This window comes from Gorilla gorilla, chromosome 13 (assembly GCF_029281585.2).
Source record: "Gorilla gorilla gorilla isolate KB3781 chromosome 13, NHGRI_mGorGor1-v2.1_pri, whole genome shotgun sequence".
In the NCBI taxonomy this organism is placed as follows: domain Eukaryota; kingdom Metazoa; phylum Chordata; class Mammalia; order Primates; family Hominidae; genus Gorilla; species Gorilla gorilla.
This window is the reverse complement of record NC_073237.2, coordinates 107,565,307-107,584,277: the sequence shown is the minus strand read 5'-3', so window position 1 is coordinate 107,584,277 and position 18,971 is coordinate 107,565,307. Positions and strand designations below refer to the sequence as shown.

Sequence of the window (18,971 nt, the reverse complement as noted above, 5' to 3'; positions counted from 1 at the left end):
TGACTATTCCTATTTAACATCTGATTGTCAATTTTTTTACCATTATGAGTATTTATTTCATTATGTTTTCTGCACATTATCATTGTATGTGTGTATGTTTGTATGTACAACCACACAAATACTATATAAAAAAATTAAAAACATTCTACTGATAGTGACCATCTTTGATTTAAAAACAAAACAGAACAAAACAAACACCAAAAAACATTCTACTGACATTTGCGAATCTTGCTTTTTATTTTACATTGTATTGTGAGAATTATCTTTTGTCTTTACATACTCTTCCAAACCATGTTTTTTAATGATCAAATAGTATCCCAATATTTGGTTATAATTTTTAAATCCATCATTCTCCTTTGTTGGACATTTATGTTGCTTCCCATTTTCACTCTTTGATGATAGGAAATAGACACAACAATTAGTAGTAGCGCTTATTGACACAGCCCTTGCCCTGTTCCTCACACCATTTTAAGTACTTCTCTATTAGATATTTTAGTCCTCTAATAATTACATGATGAAAATACTATTATTATACTCATTCATAGATGAGTAAACTAAGGCACAGAGCTTTCAAGAAAACGCTAAGTAACCAAGCAGTGGGGCACACGGTGAAGAGTCCACGTTCTTAGCCAAGAGCTGAATACATAACTGCTCATGGTCATACAGGGCCAGACACTGCTCTAAGAACTTTACACATAATAACTCTTTTATTTCCATTAAGCACAACCAACCCTGCTTGAGAACAGGAGTTTAAGACCACCCTGGGCAACATAGCAAGACCTAATCTCTAAAAACTTTTTAAAAAATTATCTGGGCATGATGGCCCTCACCTGTAGTCCCAGCTACTCAGGAGGCCAGGGCAGGAGGATCACTTGAGCCCAGGAGTTTGAGGTTACAGTGAGCAGTGATTACGCCACTGCGCTCCAGCCTGACCCTGTCTTTAAAGAGAAAACCAAACCAACCAACCAAGGAACCAACCAATGCAACCTTAGGTGGTGATGAGGCCAGGTTTAGAGATATACAGACTTGGTTTTCAAATTCTAACTTAAACTTGCTAGCTCTGTGGCCTTGACACAATGCATCCTTTGCCCAGCTTATTCACTTTTCATAATATTGAGATGTTAATTTTTCCTACATCATATAATTTTACAGAAAGAATCTGTAAAATGCTTTGCATAATACTTGGGCATGTGGTGAGCATTCAGTAAATGATAGCTGTTGATATGAAAATTATTACTTTAACTTAAAGTTAGCTTAATGTTCACCAACATATTCTTGTAATTATTATTTTTTAAGATTTTATTTTTTAAGGCAGTTTTAGGTTCACAGCAAAATTGAGAGATTTCTCATATACTCTGTGCCCCTACACATCCATAGCCTCCTCAGTTATCAACATCCCCCCTCCAGGGTGGTATATTTGTTACAATAGATGAACCAATATCGTCACACCATAATCGTCCGAAGTCCATAGTTTGCCGTAGGGTTCACTCTTGGTGGTGTACAGTCTATGGATTTTAGAAAATTTATAATGACTTGTACCCATTATTATAGTATAATAGAGTATTTTCACTGTCCTAAAAATCTTCTGTGCTCCTCCTATTCATCCCTCTTTTTACTCCCAACTCCTGTCATCCACTGATCTTTTTACTGTCGCAATATTTTGCCTTTTCTAGAATATCATATAGTTGGAATCATACAGTATGTAGCCTTTTCAGATTGGCTTCTTTCACTGAGTAATATGCATTTCAGTTTCCCTCATGTCTCTTTTTTTTTCTTTTCATTTAGCCTTGACTTGAAACTCATCTGCCATATCTTTTTTTCAGGGCTTAATAGCTAATTTCTTTTGAGTGCTGAATAATGTTCTGCTGGCTGCACATACCATCGTTTATCCATTCACCTACTAAAGGTCATCTCGGTTGTTTCAAAGTTTTGGGAATTAAGAAAAAAGCTGCTACAAACATCCTTGTGCACATTTTTTGTATGGACATGTATTCAACTCCTTTGGGTAAACACCAATGGGCACAATTGCTGGATCGTGTGGTAAGAGTATGTTTGGCTTTGTAAGAAAGAAACTGCCAAACTGTCTTCCAAAGTGGCCGTACCATTTTGCATAAAAGTTTTAGAGTCAATTTACTGTTATCTACAAAAGAACTTCCCATGATTTTGATTGGGATTGTATCAAATCTATAGCTCATGTTGGAAAGAGCTGATTTCTTTCTTTCTTTTTTTTTTTAATTATACTTTAAGTTCTCAGATACCTGTGCAGAACGTGCAGGTTTGTTACATAGGTATACATGTGCCATGGTGGTTTGCTGCACCCATCAACTTGTCATCTACCTTAGGTATTTCTGCTAATGCTCTCCCTCCCCTAGCGCCCACCCCCAGCAGGCCCCGGTGTGTGATGTTCCCCTCCCTGTGTCCATGTGTTCTCATTGTTCAGCTCCCACTTATGAGTGAGAACATGTGGTGTTTGGTTTTCTGTTCCTGTGTTAGTTTGCTGAGAATGATGATTTCCAGCTTCATCCATGTCCCTACAAAGGACATGAACTCATCCTTATTTATGGCTGCATAGTATTCCATGGTGTATATGTGCCACATTTTCTTTATCCAGTCTATCATTGGTGGGCATTTGGGTTGGTTCCAAGTCTTTTGCTATTGTGAACAGTGCCGCAATAAACATACGTGTGCATGTGTCTTTATAGTAGAATGATTTATAATCCTTTGGGTATATACCCAGTAATGGGATTGCTGGGTCAAGTGGTATTTCTGGTTCTACATCCTTGAGGAATCACCACACTGTCTTCCACAATGGTTGAGTTAATTTACACTTGCACCAATAGAGTAAACGTGTTTCTATTTCTCCACATCCTCTGCAGCATCTGTTGTTTCCTGACTTTTTAATGATTGCCATTCTAACTGCCGTGAGATGGTATCTCATTGTGGTTTTGATTTGCATTTGCATTTCTCTGATGACCAGTGATGATGAGTATTTTTTCATATGTCTGTTGGCCACATAAATGTCTTCTTTTGAGAAGTGTCTGTTCATATCCTTTGCCTACTTTTTGCTGGGGTTGTTTGTTTTTTTCTTGTAAATTTGTTTAAGTTCTTTGTAGATTCTGGATATTAGCCCTTTGTCAGATGGATAGATTGCAAAAATTTTCTCCCATTCTATAGGTTGCCTGTTCACTCTGATGATAGTTTCTTTTGCTGTGCAGAAGCTCTTTAGTTTAATTAGACCTCATTTGTCAATTTTGGCTTTTGTTGCCATTGCTTTTGGTGTTTTAATCATGAAGTCTTTGCCCATGCCTATGTCCTGAATGGTATTGCCTAGGTTTTCTTCTAGGGTTTTTATGGTTTTAGGTCTTTTTTTTTTTTTTTTTTTTGAGATGGAGTCTCGCTCTGTTGCCCAGGCTGGAGGCTGGAGTGCAGTGGCGCAATCTTGGCTCACTGCAAGCTCTGCCTCCCGGGTTCACGCCATTCTCCTGCCTCAGCCTCCCGAGTAGCTGGGACTACAGGCACCTGCCACTGTGCCTGGCTAATTTTTTGTATTTTTAGTAGAGATGGGGTTTCACCGTGGTCTCTATCTCCTGACTTCGTGATCCGCCCACCTTGGCCTCCCAAAGTGCTGGGATTACAGGCATGAGCCACTGTGCCCGGCCGGTTTTAGGTCTTATGTTAAAGTCTTTAATGCATCTTGAGTTAATTTTTGTATAAGGTGTAAGGAAGGGGTCCGGTTTCAGTTTTCTGCATATGGCTAGCCAGTTTTCCCAATACCGTTTGTTAAATAGGGAATCCTTTCCCCATTGCTTGTTTATGTCAGGTTTGTCAAAGATCAGATGGTTGTAGATGTGTGATGTTATTTCTGAGGCCTCTGTTCTGTTCCATTAGTCTATATGTCTATTTTGGTACCAGTACCATGCTGTTTTGGTTACTGTAGACTTGTGGTGTAGTTTGAAGTCAGGTAGCGTGATGCCTCCACCTTTGTTCTTTTTGCTTAGGATTGATTGTCTTGGCTATGTGGGCTCTTTTTTGGTTCCATATGAAATTTAAATTAGTTTTTTCTAATTCTCTGAAAAAAATCAATGGTAGCTTGATGGGGATAGCATTGAATCTATGAATTACTTTGGGCCATATGGCCATTTTCATGTTATTGATTCTTCCTATCCATGAGCATGGAGTGTTTTTCCATTTGTTTGTGTCCTCTCTTATTTTCTTGAGCACTGGTTTGTAGTTCTCCTTGAAGAGGTCCTTCACATCTCTTGTAAGTTGTATTCCTAGGTATTTTATTCTCTTTGTAGCAATTGTGAATGGGAGTTCACTCATGATTTGGCACTCTGTTTGTCTGTTATTGGTGTATAGGAATGCTTGTGATTTCTGCACATTGATTTTGTATCCTGAGACTTTGCTGAAGTTGTTTATCAGCTTAAGGAGATTTGGGACTGAGATGATGGGGTTTTCTTAATATACAATCATGTCATCTGCAAACAGAGACAATTTGAATTCCTCTCTTCCTATTTGAATACACTTTATTTCTTTCTCTTGCCTGATCGCCCTGGACAGAACTTCCAATACTATGTTGAATAGGAGTGGTGAGAGAGGGCATTCTTCTCTTGTGCTGGCTTTCAAAAGAAATGCTTCCAGCTTTTGCTCATGCAATATGATATTGGCTGTGGGGTTGTCATAAATAGCTCTTATTATCTTGAGATACATTCCATCAATACCTAGTTTATTGAGAGTTTTTAACATGAAGGGATGTTGAATTTTATCAAAGGCCTTTTCTGCGTCTATTGAAATAATCATGTGGTTTTTGTCATTGGTTTTGTTTATGTGATTGATTACGTTGATTGATTTGCATATGTTAAACCAGTCTTGCATCCCAGAGGTGAAGCCGACTTGATCGTGGTGGATAAGCTTTTTGATGTGCTGCTGGATTTGGTTTGCCAGTATTTTATTGAGGATTTCTGCATCGATGTTCATTAGGGATATTGGCCTGAAATTTTCTTTTTTGTTGTGTCTCTGCCAGGTTTTGGTATTAGGATGATGCTGGCCTCATAAAATGAGTTAGGGAGGAGTCCCTCTTTTGCTATTGTTTGGAATAGTTTCAGAAGGAATAGTACCAACTCCTTTTTGTACCTCTGGTAGAATTCTGCTGTGAATCTGTCTGGTCCTGGGCTTTTTTTGGTTGGTAGGCTATTAATTACTGCCTCATTTTCAGAACTTGTTATTGGTCTATTCAGGGATTTGACTTCTTCCTGGTTTAGTCTTGGGAGGTTGTATATGTTCAGAAATGTATCTATTTCTTCTAGATTTTCTAGTTTATTTGTATCAAGGTGTTTATAGTATTCTCTGATGGTAGTTTGTATTTCTGTGGGATCAGTGGTGATACCCCCTTTATCATTTTTTATTGTGTCTATTTAATTCTTATCTCTTTCTTAGTCTGGCTAATGGTCTATCTATTTTGATCTTTTCGAAAAACCAGCTCCTGGATTTATTGATTTTTTGAAGGGTTTTTCGTGTGTCTGCCTCCTTCAGTTCTGCTCTGATCTTAGTTATTTTTTGTCTTCTGCTAGCTTTTGAATTTGTTTGCTCTTGCTTCTCTAGTTCTTTTAATTGTGATGTTAGGGTGTCAATTTTAGATCTTTTCTGCTTTCTCTTGTGGGCATTTAGTGCTATAAATTTCCCTCTACACACTGCTTTAAATGTGTCCCAGAGATTCTGGTATGTTGTATCTTTGTTCTCATTGGTTTCCTAGAACTTATTTATTTCTGCCTTAATTTTGTTATTTACCCAGTAGTCAATCAGGAGCAGCTTGTTCAGTTTCCATGTAGTTGTGCGGCTTTGAGTGAGTTTCTTTATCCTGAGTTCTAATTTGATTGCACTGTGGTCTGAGAGACTGTTTGTTATGATTTCCGTTCTTTTGCATTTACTGAGGAGTGTTTTACTTCCAATTATGTGGTCAATTTTAGAATAAGTGCAATGTGGTGCTCAGAAAAATGTATATTCTGTTGATTTGGGGTGGAGAGTTCTATAGATGTCTATTAGATCTGCTTGGTCCAGAATTGAGTTCAAGTCCTGAATATCCTTGTTAATTTTCTGTCTCGCTAATCTGTCTAATATTGACAGTGGGGTGTTAAAGTCTCCCACTATTATTGTGTGGGAGTCTAAATCTCTTTGTAGATCTCTAAGAACTTGCTTTATGAATCTGGGTGCTCCTGTATTGGGTGCATATATATTTAGGATAGTTAGCTCTTCTTGTTGCATTGATCCTGTTACCATTATGTAATGCCTTTGCTTATCTTTTTTGATATTCGTTGGTTTAAAGTCTGTTTTAGCAGAGACTAGGATTGCAAGCCCTGCTTTTTTTTTTGCTTTCCATTTGCTTGGTAAATCTTCCTCCATCCCTTTATTTTGAGCCTATGTATGTCTTTGGACATGAGATGGGTCTCCTGAATACAGCACACTGATGGCTCTTGACTCTTTATCCAGTTTGCCAGTCTGTGTCTTTTAATTGGGGCATTTAGCCTGTTTACATTTAAGGTTAATATTGTTATGTGTGAATTTGATTCTATCATTATGATTCTAGCTGGTTTTTTTTTTTTTTTTTCAGTTGCAAGATTTAATAGAGTGAAAACAGAGCTCCCATACAAAGGGAGGGGACCCAAAGGGGGTTGCCGTTGCTGGTTCGAATGCCTGGGTTTATATCCCGATCATTGTCCCTCCCACTGTGCTCTTAGGCAATAGATGATTGGCTATTTCTTTACCTCCTATTTTTGCCTAATTAGCATTTTAGTGAGCTCTCTTTACAATTTGATTGGTCGGGTGTGAGCTAAGTTGCAAGCCCTATGTTTAAAGGTGGATGTGGTCACCTTCCCAGCTAGGCTTAGGGATTCTTAGTTGGCCTAGGAAATCCAGCTAGTCCTGTCTCTCAGTCCACCCTCTCAACAGGAAAACCCAAGTGCTGTTGGGGAGGTTGGCTGATAACCGCTCTAACTGCTTACTGCTGAATTGGGGCATAGTAGGGGTTGTGCAGCTGAGATTTCCTTGAGAGGGGTGCCTTTGATGTCATTAACATCGGAGCATGGCTAGCAGGCAAGTCCAGGGGTCTGCAGTAGGTCTTAGTCATGGACTGCATCTGGGGCTCCATTTGAAGAGCCATTTGTAGTTTTACAGCTTCAATTCTGGAAGAGACAAACTTAACAAGGAGGTTAAAGATACAGGGTCCAAAGAGGAATAGCAATATTATAGCTGCTAGAGGTCCTAAGAAGGGGAGAATCCAGGGCATCCATTGGCTGAGGAGGCCCCAGGGTCCAGTGTTTTTAAGCTCCTCTGCTCTATGTTATATTGTATCTTGAATTTCTTTAACTTTCTCGGTGACAATTCCAGATTGATTAACATAATAACAGTATTCTTCCCCTAAAAATAAACAGGATCCCCCTCTTTTGGCAGTTAGCAAGTCTAAAGCTCTTTGATTTTGAAGGACTACTGCTGCTAGGGAGTTAAGTTGATCTTGCAAGGTGACCAGGGAGTTGGCGACCTGTTCCATGTCACCATTTAGTCCTTGAGATAGTTTGTAGTAGAACTGAGTAGAGATTGTAATACTGCCAATGCCAGTACCTAGTCCACCTGGCACTCCTGCTCCAATAACATAAGGAAGAATGGGTACTCTTTTGTTGCAGGGCTTAGGTACGACATGATTGTATAAATTTTGTTCAGTGTAGATGGTCATAGGGGGCACTAAGAATGAGAGGAAGCACATAGATTCTGAAGAGCCGTTCAAACAACGATAGGCTGAGGTACCACAGACAAAAAATATTCCTGAGGGTAGGCAGATTATTCATGTGGAAGGAGTTACCCACCTGATGCATTGGGAGTTGGTTGTTTCTATAGTATTGCTAAATTTTACACAGGTGAGGTTTAAGGTATGGATTATTTTCAGATTGGAAACGAGGTCCTACTAAAATGGAAGCGGTGTTTATTTCTGTGCTGAAGTTGTTCCACTGTTCAGGTACCAGGATTGAAATGTATGACCTGAAGTGCAGGGGGAGGCACATGCAACAGTTAGTAGGGTTTTGGTCTGAGACCTCATGGAGCCCAGTGAGTGTGGTATTAAATAGGTTTATCAGGCGAGTATGGGTACGGAGGATTTCGTGTAGTTTTGAGAGATCTAGTCCTTTGTAGGGGCTAGGGGTGCTATATACCTGGGTCAGTTAGGAGATTACTTCCTTTATGTGTTTTTCTCTTGCCTGATCTTGAACTCCACCCCCATCAGACATACCAGTATGGGTGAAGTAAGCCCAACAGACAGTGGCTCCAAGTCCTCCAGGACAACTAGGATTAATCATTTTTCCTGTCCAGTAATGAGTATTTGCATGCCAGCTGGTTGTTTTGCCTGTTAATTGATGCAGTTTCTTCGTAGTGTCGATGGTCTTTACAATTTCGTATGTTTTTGCAGTGGCTGGTACTGGTTGTTCCTTTCCATTTTTAGTGCTTCCTTCAGGAACTCTTGTAAGGCAGGCCTGGTGGTGACAAAATCTCTCAGCATTTGCTTGTCTATAAAGGATTTTATTTCTCCTTCGCTTCTGAAGCTTAGTTTGGCTGGATATGAAATTCTGGGTTAAAAATTCTTTTCTTTAAGAATGTTGAATATTGGCCCCCACTCTCTTCTGGCTTGTAGGGTTTCTGCAGAGAGATCTACTGTTAGTCTGATGGGCTTCCGTTTGTGGGTAACCTGACCTTTGTCTCTGGCTGTGCTTAACAGTTTTTCCTTCATTTCAACCTTGGTGAATCTGACGATTATGTGTCTTGGGGTTGTTCTTCTCGAGGAGTATCTTTGTGGTGTTCTCTGAACTTCCTGAATTTGAATGTTGGCCTATCTTGCTAGGTTGAGGAAGTTCCTGGATAATATCCTGAAGAGTGTTTTCCAATTTTGTTCCATTCTCCCTGTCACTTTGAGGTATACCAATCAAACATAGGTTTGGTCTTTTCACATAGTCCCATATTTCTTGGAAGCTCTGTTTGTTCCTTTTCATTCTTTTTTCTCTAATCTTGTCTTCATGCTTTATTTCATTAAGTTGATCTTTAATCTCTGATATTCTTTCTTCTGCTTGATCGATTTGGCTATTTATACTTATGTATGCTTCATGAAGTTCTCGTGCTATATGTTTTAGCTTCATCAGGTCATTTATGTTCTTCTCTAAATTGGTTATTCTGGTTAGCAATTCCTCTAACTTTTTTTTTCAAGGTTCTTAGCTTCTTTGCATTGGGTTAGAGCATCCTCCTTTAGCTCAGAGAAGTTTGTTATTACCAACCTTCTGAAGCCTACTTCTGTCAGCTCTTAAAGTCATTCTCCATCCAGCTTTGTTCCGTTGCTGGCAAGGAGTTGTGATCCTTTGGAGGAGAAGACGCATTCTGGTTTTTGGAATTTTCAGCCTTTTTGTGCTGGTTTTTCCTCATCTTTGTGGATTTATCTACCTTTGGTCTTTGATGTTGGTGACCTACCAATGGGGTTTCTGTGTGGACATCCTTTTTGTTGATGTTGATGCTATTCCTTTCTGTTTGTTATTTTTCCTTCTAACAGTCAGGCCCCTCTGCTGCAAGTCTGCTGGAGTTTGCTGGAGGTCCACTCCAGACCCTGTTTTCCTGGGTGTCACCAGCGGAGGCTGCAGAACAGCAAAGATTGCTGCCTGTACCTTCCTCTGGAAGCTTCGACCCAGAGGGGCACCCAACAGATGTCAGCCAGAGCTCTCCTGTATGAGGTGTCTGTTGACCCCTGCTGGGAGGTGTCTCCCAGTCAGGAGGCACGGGGATCAGGGACCCACTTGAGGAGGCAGTCTGTCCCTTAGCAAAGCTCCAGTGCTGTGCTGGGAGATCCGCTGCTCATTCAGAGTTGGCAGGCAGGAATGTTTAAGTCAGCTGAAACTGCACCCACAGTCACCTCTTCCCCCAGGTGCTCTGTCCCAGGGAGATGGGAGTTTTATCTATAAGACCCTGACTGGGGCTGCTGCCTTTCTTTCAGAGATGCCCTGCCCAGAAAGGAAGAATCTAGAGAGGCAGTCTGGCTATAGTGGCTTATGAGCTGTGGTGGGCTCCGCCCAGTCTGAACTTCCTGGCGGCTTTGTTTACACTGTGAGGGGAAAACCACCTACTCAAGCCTCAGTAATGGTGGACGCCCCTCCCCCATCAAGCTTGAGCATCCCAGGTTAAGACTGCTGTGCTGGCAGTGAGAATTTCAAGCCAGTGGATCTTAGCTTGCTGGGCTCCATGGGAGTGAGACCCGCTGAGCTAGACCACTTGGCTCCCTGGCTTCAGCCCCCTTTCCAGCGGGAGTGAATGGTTCTGTCTCACTGGAGTTCCAGGTGCCACTGGGGTATGAAAAAAAACTCCTGCAGCTAGGTCGGTGTCTGCCCAAACAGCCGCCCAGTTTTGTGCTTGAAACCCAGGGCCCTGGTGGCGTAGGCACCTGAGGGAATCTCCTGGTCTGCAGGTTGCAAAGACTGTGGGAATAGCGTAGTATCTGGGCTGGAGTGCACCATTCCTCACAGTATGATCCCTCACAGCTTCCCTTGGCTAGTGGAGGGAGTTTGCCAACCCCTTGTGCTTCCTGAGTGAGGTGACACCCCACCCTACTCCGGCTCCCCTCCCTGGGCTGCACCCACTGTCTAACCAGTCCCAGTGAGATGAGCCGGGTACCTCAGTTGGAAATGCAGAAATCACCTGCCTTCTGGGTTGATCTCGCTGGTTGCTGCAGACCAGAGCTGCTCCTATTTGGCCATCTTGCCAGGTCCGTTTGGAAAGAGCTGATTTCTTGACAATATTGTCTTCCTAGCATCCAAGAAACGTGAAATATTTCTCCATTTATTTAGTTCTTCTTTGATTTCATTTATCAGAGTTTTATAGTTTTCCTTATATAGATTATACACATATTTTGTTAGATTTATGCTCAAGTATATCATTGTGGGGGAGGGATGCTAGTGTAAACAATGTTGTGTTTTTAATTGCAAATTCCATTTCTTCTTTGCTGGTATACAGGAGAGCAATTGACTTTTGTACATTAACTTTATTGGGAATTGCTTATTCTTAGTTCCAGCAGGTTTTTGTTGATTCTTTCAGATTTTCTACATAGACGGTCATCTCATTGTCAATTTTCTTATAAAATTCTTGTTGTCTTGTTGCCTGGTGGTGGGAGGGATTTGTCGTGAGTGCTGACTTTTAGAAAAATAAAGTTTCAAGATTAATATTATTAAAACTTCAAGTCATTAGTTATCATGTTTCCTATGTTTTACAATCAAACAAGCCTATTGGATTTAGCCAGTTTCACTGTTCCAAGCTCATGCTGTATGGGCCACTCTAGCCCATTATCCCCAAAATATAATCCTACCATTTAATTAGCTCTATTTTATATTTTATATTATTCAATATAGTTGTTGTTTCTTCTTTTCCTAAGAAGGAAACAATTTGCCTATTCATGTGGTAGGACCAAGTTCTTCTGAGGGTCTTCTTTCTGGATGTTTGCCATCAGTGATCCAGAGTAAATGAACTGTCATAAGGACGCAGAAAATATGGAGAAGGCATTACTTGCAAAAAGTATGTGGCAATAAGTGCATTTTCTCTCCACACACAACTTTTAAAAAAATATTTTTACCAATGATTTGAGGGTAAGTTGGAGACATTTTGCCCTTTTAACACTAAATGCTTCAGTGTGTATTTCCTGAGAATAAGAGCATTATCTTACATAACCATAGTACAGTGATCAAGATCAGGAAATATGATATTGATAGAATGCTAATATCTAATCCCCAGCCCATTTTCAAATGTTGTCAATTGTCCTAATAATGTCCTTTATAGCCCATTTTTTCCTAAGCTAAGATTCATGCTGGGGCATGTATCATATTTAGTTGTCCTGTCTCTTTCAGGTATGGAACATTTTCTTGGTTTTTCTTTTTGTTTCCTGATTGTGACACTTTTTTTTTTAATTAGGATTTTTTTATTTTATGATTTCTTCTTTTTTACTTCAGTAGGTCTTGGGGGAACTGGTAGTGTTTGGCTACATGGGTAAATTCTTTACTGGTGATTCCTGAGATTTTGGTACACCCACCAGTGTACATTATCCCCAATACGTTGTCTTTTGTCCCCCAGTCTCGCATCCTTTCCCCTGAGTCCCCAGAGTCCATTGTGTCATTCTTATGCCTTTGCATCCTCATAGCTTAGCTCCCACTTATGAGTGAGAGAGTGAGAACATAGGATGTTTGATTTTCCATTCCTGAGTTACTTCACTTAGAATAATGATCTCCAATTCCATCTAGGTTGCTGCAAATGCCCTTGTTTTGTTTCTTTTTGTGGCTGAGTAGTATTCCATGGTGTGCGTGTGTATATATATCTATCTATCTCACATTTTCTTTATCTGCTCATTGATTGTTGGGCATTTGGGCTGATTCCATATTTTTGCAATTGCGAATTGTGCTGCTATAAACATATGTGTGCAAGTATCTTTTTTGTATGATGACTTCTTTTCCTCTGGGTAGATACTCAGGAGTGGGATTGCTGGATCAAATGGTAGATCTACTTTTAGTTCTTTAAGGAATCTTCACACTGTTTTCCATAGTGGTTGTACTAGTTTACCTTCCTACCAGCAGTGTAAAAGTGTTCCCCTTTCATCCCATCCATGCTGACATCTACTATTTTTTGATTAAGACCCTTCTTGCAGGAGTAAGGTGGTACTGCACTGTGGGTTTGATTTGCATTTCCCTGATAATTAGTGATGTTGAACATTTTTTCATATGTTTTGTGGCCATTTGTATATCCTTTTTTGAGAATTGTCTATACTTTTGAAAGCATAGGCTGATTATGTTGCATAATATCCGTAAATTTAGGTTTGTCTGGTTTACACTCATGGTTAGATTCTGGTGATTTAATTTTGATGGGAATACCTCAGAAGTGATAGTGTGTTCTCAGTACCTCATATTAGAAGGCATATGGAGTCTATTTGTCCCAATATTGGTGATTTTAACATGATTATCCTTCAGGCCTCCCCACCATAAAATTATTATTTTATCTTTAAACTTACTAAGTAATTTGTGGTGAGATATTTTGACACCATGTAAATATACTGTTCATCCAACTTTTACCTTCAAAAACAACACTGCCTACATTAACCTAATACAACATTTTACCTGTGGTAATCTATTGCCTACAAAACCCTTAACTGTAATTGATTATTTTCTAACATCATTCCGCTAAATTTATATTTTTTGGCATCCTACTGTGAGGAAGAGCTTTCTATTCCTATTTATTTACATAATAACATACATTTTTATATTATTCTATGAATTATGATCAATTATTATCATTTTTATTTTGATGCTCCAAATAATCTGTCCTAAATTTAGCTATGGGAGCTTCATCAAGTGGGCGTCTATGACCCTTTGCTATATTCCTACCATTCTTTGCATATTTCTTACTTTCTGGTATGATAAGATACTCTAAGTTAATCTTGTTCTTTCTGTATCCTAGCTCTGGTATTAGTCATTTTCCCAAGGAGCCATGTTTCCTTCTAGTTAAGAATGGTGTTTAGAAACTAATATCTGGGGCCGGGAGTGGTGGCTTACGCCTGTAATCCCAGCACTTTGGGAGGCTGAGGTGAGTGGATTGCTTGAGCTCAGGAGTTCAAGACCAGTCTGGCCAACATGGTGAAACCCTGTCTCTACCAAAAATACAAAAATTAGCCCAGTGTGGTGGCACATGCCTGTAGTCCCAGCTACTCAGGAGGCTGAGGCAGGAGAATCCCTTGAACCTGGGAGGCGGTGGTTGCAGTGAGCCGAGATCGTGCTACTGCACTCCAGCCTGGGCGACAGAGCCAGACCCTGTCTTAAAAACAAAACAAAACAAAGCAAAGATCTAGGATGTGCCCATTACTACCGAGGTCTCATTGCCTTACAATCCTCTCAATATGTGTATATTAAATAACATTTCTGATCACTTGTTGGGGCAGTCAGTGATTTCTCTGTGGCTTTAAAAAGTAAATGTTCTTTCCCTAATTTCTGAAAACCAGGAAGTAATTTCACAAATGCACAAGATGTATTTTAGTATTGTAGGGACATCTTTTCTCTGTATTCTGTTAAGTATTCTATGCTGAAATCATTCATTAAAAAGTCTTAACATAGCTAAGGATTGACAAGAAGAAAGTGAATAGAAAACTTTGTTTTCTGAGTTTTGTGTGGTTCACTCTCTATTTAACTTTTTAAAAGTTTGATATAATTGGATCTTTGGGACAATATCCCTGAAGGATCTGAAATTTCAAACCTCTATATATCTTAGCTGCTGAACTTTAAATTGTTCAGGGACAACAGGTATTCCCCCAAAACAATAAATGATTTAAATTTACCTAATATTTCAGTTGCTATCCTTTGGTATTTTCAGTTATGGTGGTAAGAGTTAATAATTTCAAAAGAAATGAATTGCACTATTGATTTGTACATAATATTTAACATTTTAAAATGTGAATTAATTTATTATTTCTTGGACATAGTTAACTTTATGAAGTGCATCATAAAACAACATTTTATTTGAAGTTGGTGATACGGAATTCAGATGGGAGGACCAATTCTTGGCTACTATTAAATACTTTTGAATATCAAATCTCAGGTAACTGGGCTGATTTTTTCATTTAAAAACTTATGCTTGTTAGTCTTAAGAGTAGCACAAAAATTAAGCTTCTTTGAAGTAATGTTTTATAATAACCTAATACATTTTTTATTATTAGAGAAATCTATTAAATATAAAATTTGGCAGAGAAATTCGTAAGATGAAAGCAATTTTTAAGAACATGTATATTTGAAAATAGGAAAGACTCAGTGGAGAAAGAAAACAGTTGAAGGTTTATTAAAAGGCAATATGAGTGCAGAAGCAAGGTAAGTTTTCTGTAATAATTTTTTGTTAATAATGTGAAATGTAAGAAAAAAAATACAACTTTAAGTTTCTGACTGTCCTGCTAGAAACTAGTTTTGCCCTGCAGCGACCCCTCTGTGGGAATCTCATTGATCACAAGTGAAATTCTGGAAGTGCTAAAGTTAGTTTGCTCAAGTTCACTGCTCATGGATATGATCATGATGGTGGGTCAACATTCTTCTCTTGCCACTTCCAATGTTCTTATTTATAACTATGTGCTCTGTAATCTTATTTTCAAACAGATCTTATGGTAATCTTCCAAGGGAGTTTAGTTTCTGCATTTCCTGGATATATGGGTTTTCGTATATTGCCTGGCTATAATTTTTAGAGCTCTTTACAAACTCACAAAGATATGGGGCTCAACAATGACTGAAATTGTACAGTGGATGTATTAGTATTAAATGTATTAGTATTAAATTGTGTGACATAAAGGCTCTTAAATATAATCACAAATTAGTATCTACAATGCTTCGAGCATTGTTGTCCTTTTTGAAACCAGTGTACAGCCCCCGCAGACTGTTAGCTGGAAAGGGCGGAGTTCATTTAGACCCAGAGCCTCCGACTATGAAGTTGGTTTAAATTTTTTTTCTTTTTTTTGAGACAGAGTCTCACTGTCACCCAGGCTGGAGTGCAGCGGTGCAATCTCGGCTTACTGCAACCTCTGCCTCCCTGTCTCAGCCTCAGCCTCCTGAGTAGCTGGGACCACAGATGTGCGCCACCACATCTGGCTAATTTTTGTATTTTTTGTAGAGATAGGATTTCACCATCACGTTGCCCAGGCTGGTCAAACTCCTGAGCTCAAGCAATCGACCCTCCTCAGCCTCCCAAAGTGCTGGGATTACAGGCATGTGCCACTGTGCCCAGCCTAAAATTTATTTGTTTCTTTCAAGGTTCCTCCTCTTCTTTTAGTGAAGATCAGTATTGCTTTTTATTGTACATTTGAGCTTTCTTTTCCTCACTTATCTGGATTACTTTTCTGATTTGAGCTCAATAACTTCTTCAATGTACATTCATATTTTTCCTCATTTCGTCACTTTCAAATCTTTATTAAAGACCTACTGTGTGCCAAGGATAGGTTTAGGAGCTGAGATTCAAGTATTAAATATGTATATTCTTTTTTCAAATTTGCTGTTTTCTAAATTTTGTTGTGGAAGAATCAACATATGTACATCAAACCTGCTCCCCCCCTTACATCAATAAATACACTATCCTGTGATTTCTTGTAGTAAAATTGCATTTATAATAGTGAAAATAAGTTTGAGAGTATTTTCCTAACTAAATGAATATCACACTTTATTCATTTCTTTATGTCCTCAGATTAAATGAAGGGAATAGTACTGGAAGAAATATAGATGAAAGAAAGAAAATGCAAGGAGAAAACTTCACCATTTGGAGCATTTTTTTCTTGGAGGGATTTTCCCAGTACCCAGGGTTAGAGGTGGTTCTGTTCGTCTTCAGCCTTGTAATGTATCTGACAACGCTCTTGGGCAACAACACTCTTATTTTGATCACTATCCTAGATTCACACCTTAAAACCCCCATGTACTTATTCCTTGGTAATCTCTCTTTCATGGATATTTGTTACACATCTGCCTCTGTTCCTACTTTGCTGGTGAACTTGCTGTCATCCCAGAAAACCATTATCTTTTCTGGGTGTGCTGTACAGATGTATCTGTCCCTTGCCATGGGCTCCACAGAGTGTGTGCTCCTGGCCGTGATGGCATATGGCCGTTATGTGGCCATTTGCAACCCGCTGAGATACTCCATCATCATGAACAGGTGCGTCTGTGCACGGATGGCCACGGTCTCCTGGGTGACGGGTTGCCTGACCGCTCTGCTGGAAACCAGTTTTGCCCTGCAGATACCCCTCTGTGGGAATCTCATCGATCACTTCACGTGTGAAATTCTGGCGGTGCTAAAGTTAGCTTGCACAAGTTCGCTGCTCATGAACACCATCATGCTGGTGGTCAGCATTCTCCTCTTGCCAATTCCAATGCTCTTAATTTGCATCTCTTACATCTTCATCCTTTCCACTATTCTGAGAATCAGCTCAGCAGAGGGAAGAAACAAGGCTTTTTCTACCTGTGGTGCCCATTTGACTGTGGTGATTTTGTATTATGGGGCTGCCCTCTCTATATACCTAAAGCCTTCTTCATCAAATGCACAAAAAGTAGACAAAATCATCTCGTTGCTTTATGGAGTGCTTACCCCTATGTTGAACCCCATAATTTACAGTTTAAGAAACAAGGAAGTCAAAGATGCTATGAAGAAATTGCTGGGCAAAATACCATTGCATCAAACACACGAACATCTCTGATTGGGTCCCTATGGTTTTACCATAGATGTGCCCCTGGCAGAGCTCATCAGAGAAATTCTAGACAACATACAACCTCTTAGAACTCTGATCGGATCTTATCTCTATATAATTTCACAGTTATGAGCTGCATACACAGAGTGATTGCCTATTAATAATAGTAGGTTTCAATTTGCATTTGTTAATATTTCCTTTTTGTGTTTTGTGGTTGTGAGGTTTTGAGTTATAGAGTCATTAAATGTTTGCTACAGAAGAAATCTTGTGTATCTTCTGTGCTTTAATCCTTTCTCAAAGGAGGTGGGAGCATAAAGAAACAAAGACTGGCCTTAATTGTGCAAGTGAGAAAACAGAATTTAAAAATGTAAAAGACTAGCTCAACATCACACAACTGTAGAACTGGGACTATGACATCCTTCCGATTTCTTGGCCAGAGCTTGTTCTACCACATGATGGTGGCTCTCTAATTACCCCTCATTATTCAAAACTCCTGATTAAAACTCCTTATCTCCCTGAGTAAGGCATTCAATGATGCCTACTTGATTTTTCCACTTGCCAGCCTTGCTTTTCTAAGCACATAAATACTTGTGCAAATTGTATCTGCTTTTATGCCAGTATACTACTCATATACTAATTAAGTCTTTTTCATTCATGTTTGCCTTTTTCCTTCATTGGATGATTGACTTCACAGAGACAAGTATTCTTGTTATTTTGTACCTTTTCTGTTTACAGCAGTCATTCAGTAAATTAACACATTTATCAGCTTTACACCAGTCACTTTATTTGAGAAGAAGGTACCACTTGTGAAAATTATAAAGAAGAAACAAAGGCAATGAGGTATATTGCTTTATAAATACTTACACATTACAGAGACAATGTTTATATTAGTTGTTTTAAATCATTTATTTGCATATAAATATTGCTTGTTAAAAATGCCTTCACTCCCAGGTATTCTGATTCAGTGACTCTAGGGTGGTTCCTCAATAGTCTGTAGTTACAGGTGGAGCCCCAAGAAATTCTGGTACAGATTGTGCAGTGACCATACATTGGGAGACATTATTTCCAGCAAAAATTTATCTTTCAAAAAGAAAAGTAGGATTACTTCTTATTTCTCTCTTTTTCCTTTTTTATTTGATTTTTTTCCTTCATTCTTTCTGCCTCCATGTGTACCTTCTTACTTGTCTATCTCTACTTCTAGAGTAGGGAAGGGAAGAGGGTTTTGACTGGAAGAATGTAAACTCACTGGACAAATTAAAAATATAAAATACTTTAAAAGTTTTAGCATTAGATGTTGAGTTTTGGATTACTTAACTCTAGCATTGGGAGAAATACCTAATGTAGATGATGGGTCGATGGGTGCAGCAAACCACCATGGCATGTGTATACCTATGTAACAAACCAGCTCGTTCTGCACATGTATCCCAGAACTTAAAGTATAATAAAAAAATTAAAAAACATACATCTAGGACTTCTGTTACATGTTCCTAGATGTTTAACCCATATATAAGGAAACTCAAAATAACTATATAGCAAAATTCTGGAGATGAAGCAATGAAACAATTTTTTTTTTTTTGAGATAGGGTCTCACTCTGTCACCCAGGCTGGAGTGCAGTGGCACGATCTCGGTTTACTGGAACCTCTGCCTCCTGGGTTCAAGTGATTCTCCTGCCTCAGCCTCCCAAGCAGCTGGGATTACAGACATATGCTGCTACGCCTG

General features: G+C 39.2%; 1 protein-coding gene and 1 pseudogene across 1 annotated transcript; one reads left to right on the top strand and one right to left on the bottom strand.

Moving 5' to 3' along the window:
• Positions 1-6,986: 6,986 nt before the first annotated feature.
• LOC129524493 (syncytin-1-like) lies at positions 6,987-12,663 on the bottom strand (annotated as a pseudogene).
• A 1,758-nt stretch (positions 12,664-14,421) lies between these two features.
• OR2K2 (olfactory receptor family 2 subfamily K member 2) lies at positions 14,422-17,514 on the top strand. Its single transcript, XM_019033870.4, has 2 exons — positions 14,422-14,640; positions 16,261-17,514. Exon 2 carries the CDS (start codon positions 16,310-16,312, stop codon positions 17,258-17,260), a length of 951 nt encoding a protein of 316 aa, XP_018889415.4. The 5' UTR covers positions 14,422-14,640; positions 16,261-16,309; the 3' UTR covers positions 17,261-17,514.
• Positions 17,515-18,971: the final 1,457 nt, after the last annotated feature.

Coding starts and splice junctions, on each gene's coding strand:
- OR2K2 (XM_019033870.4), top strand. CDS start 16,310: ATGCAAGGAGAAAACTTCACCATTTGGAGCATTTTTTTCTTGGAGGGA.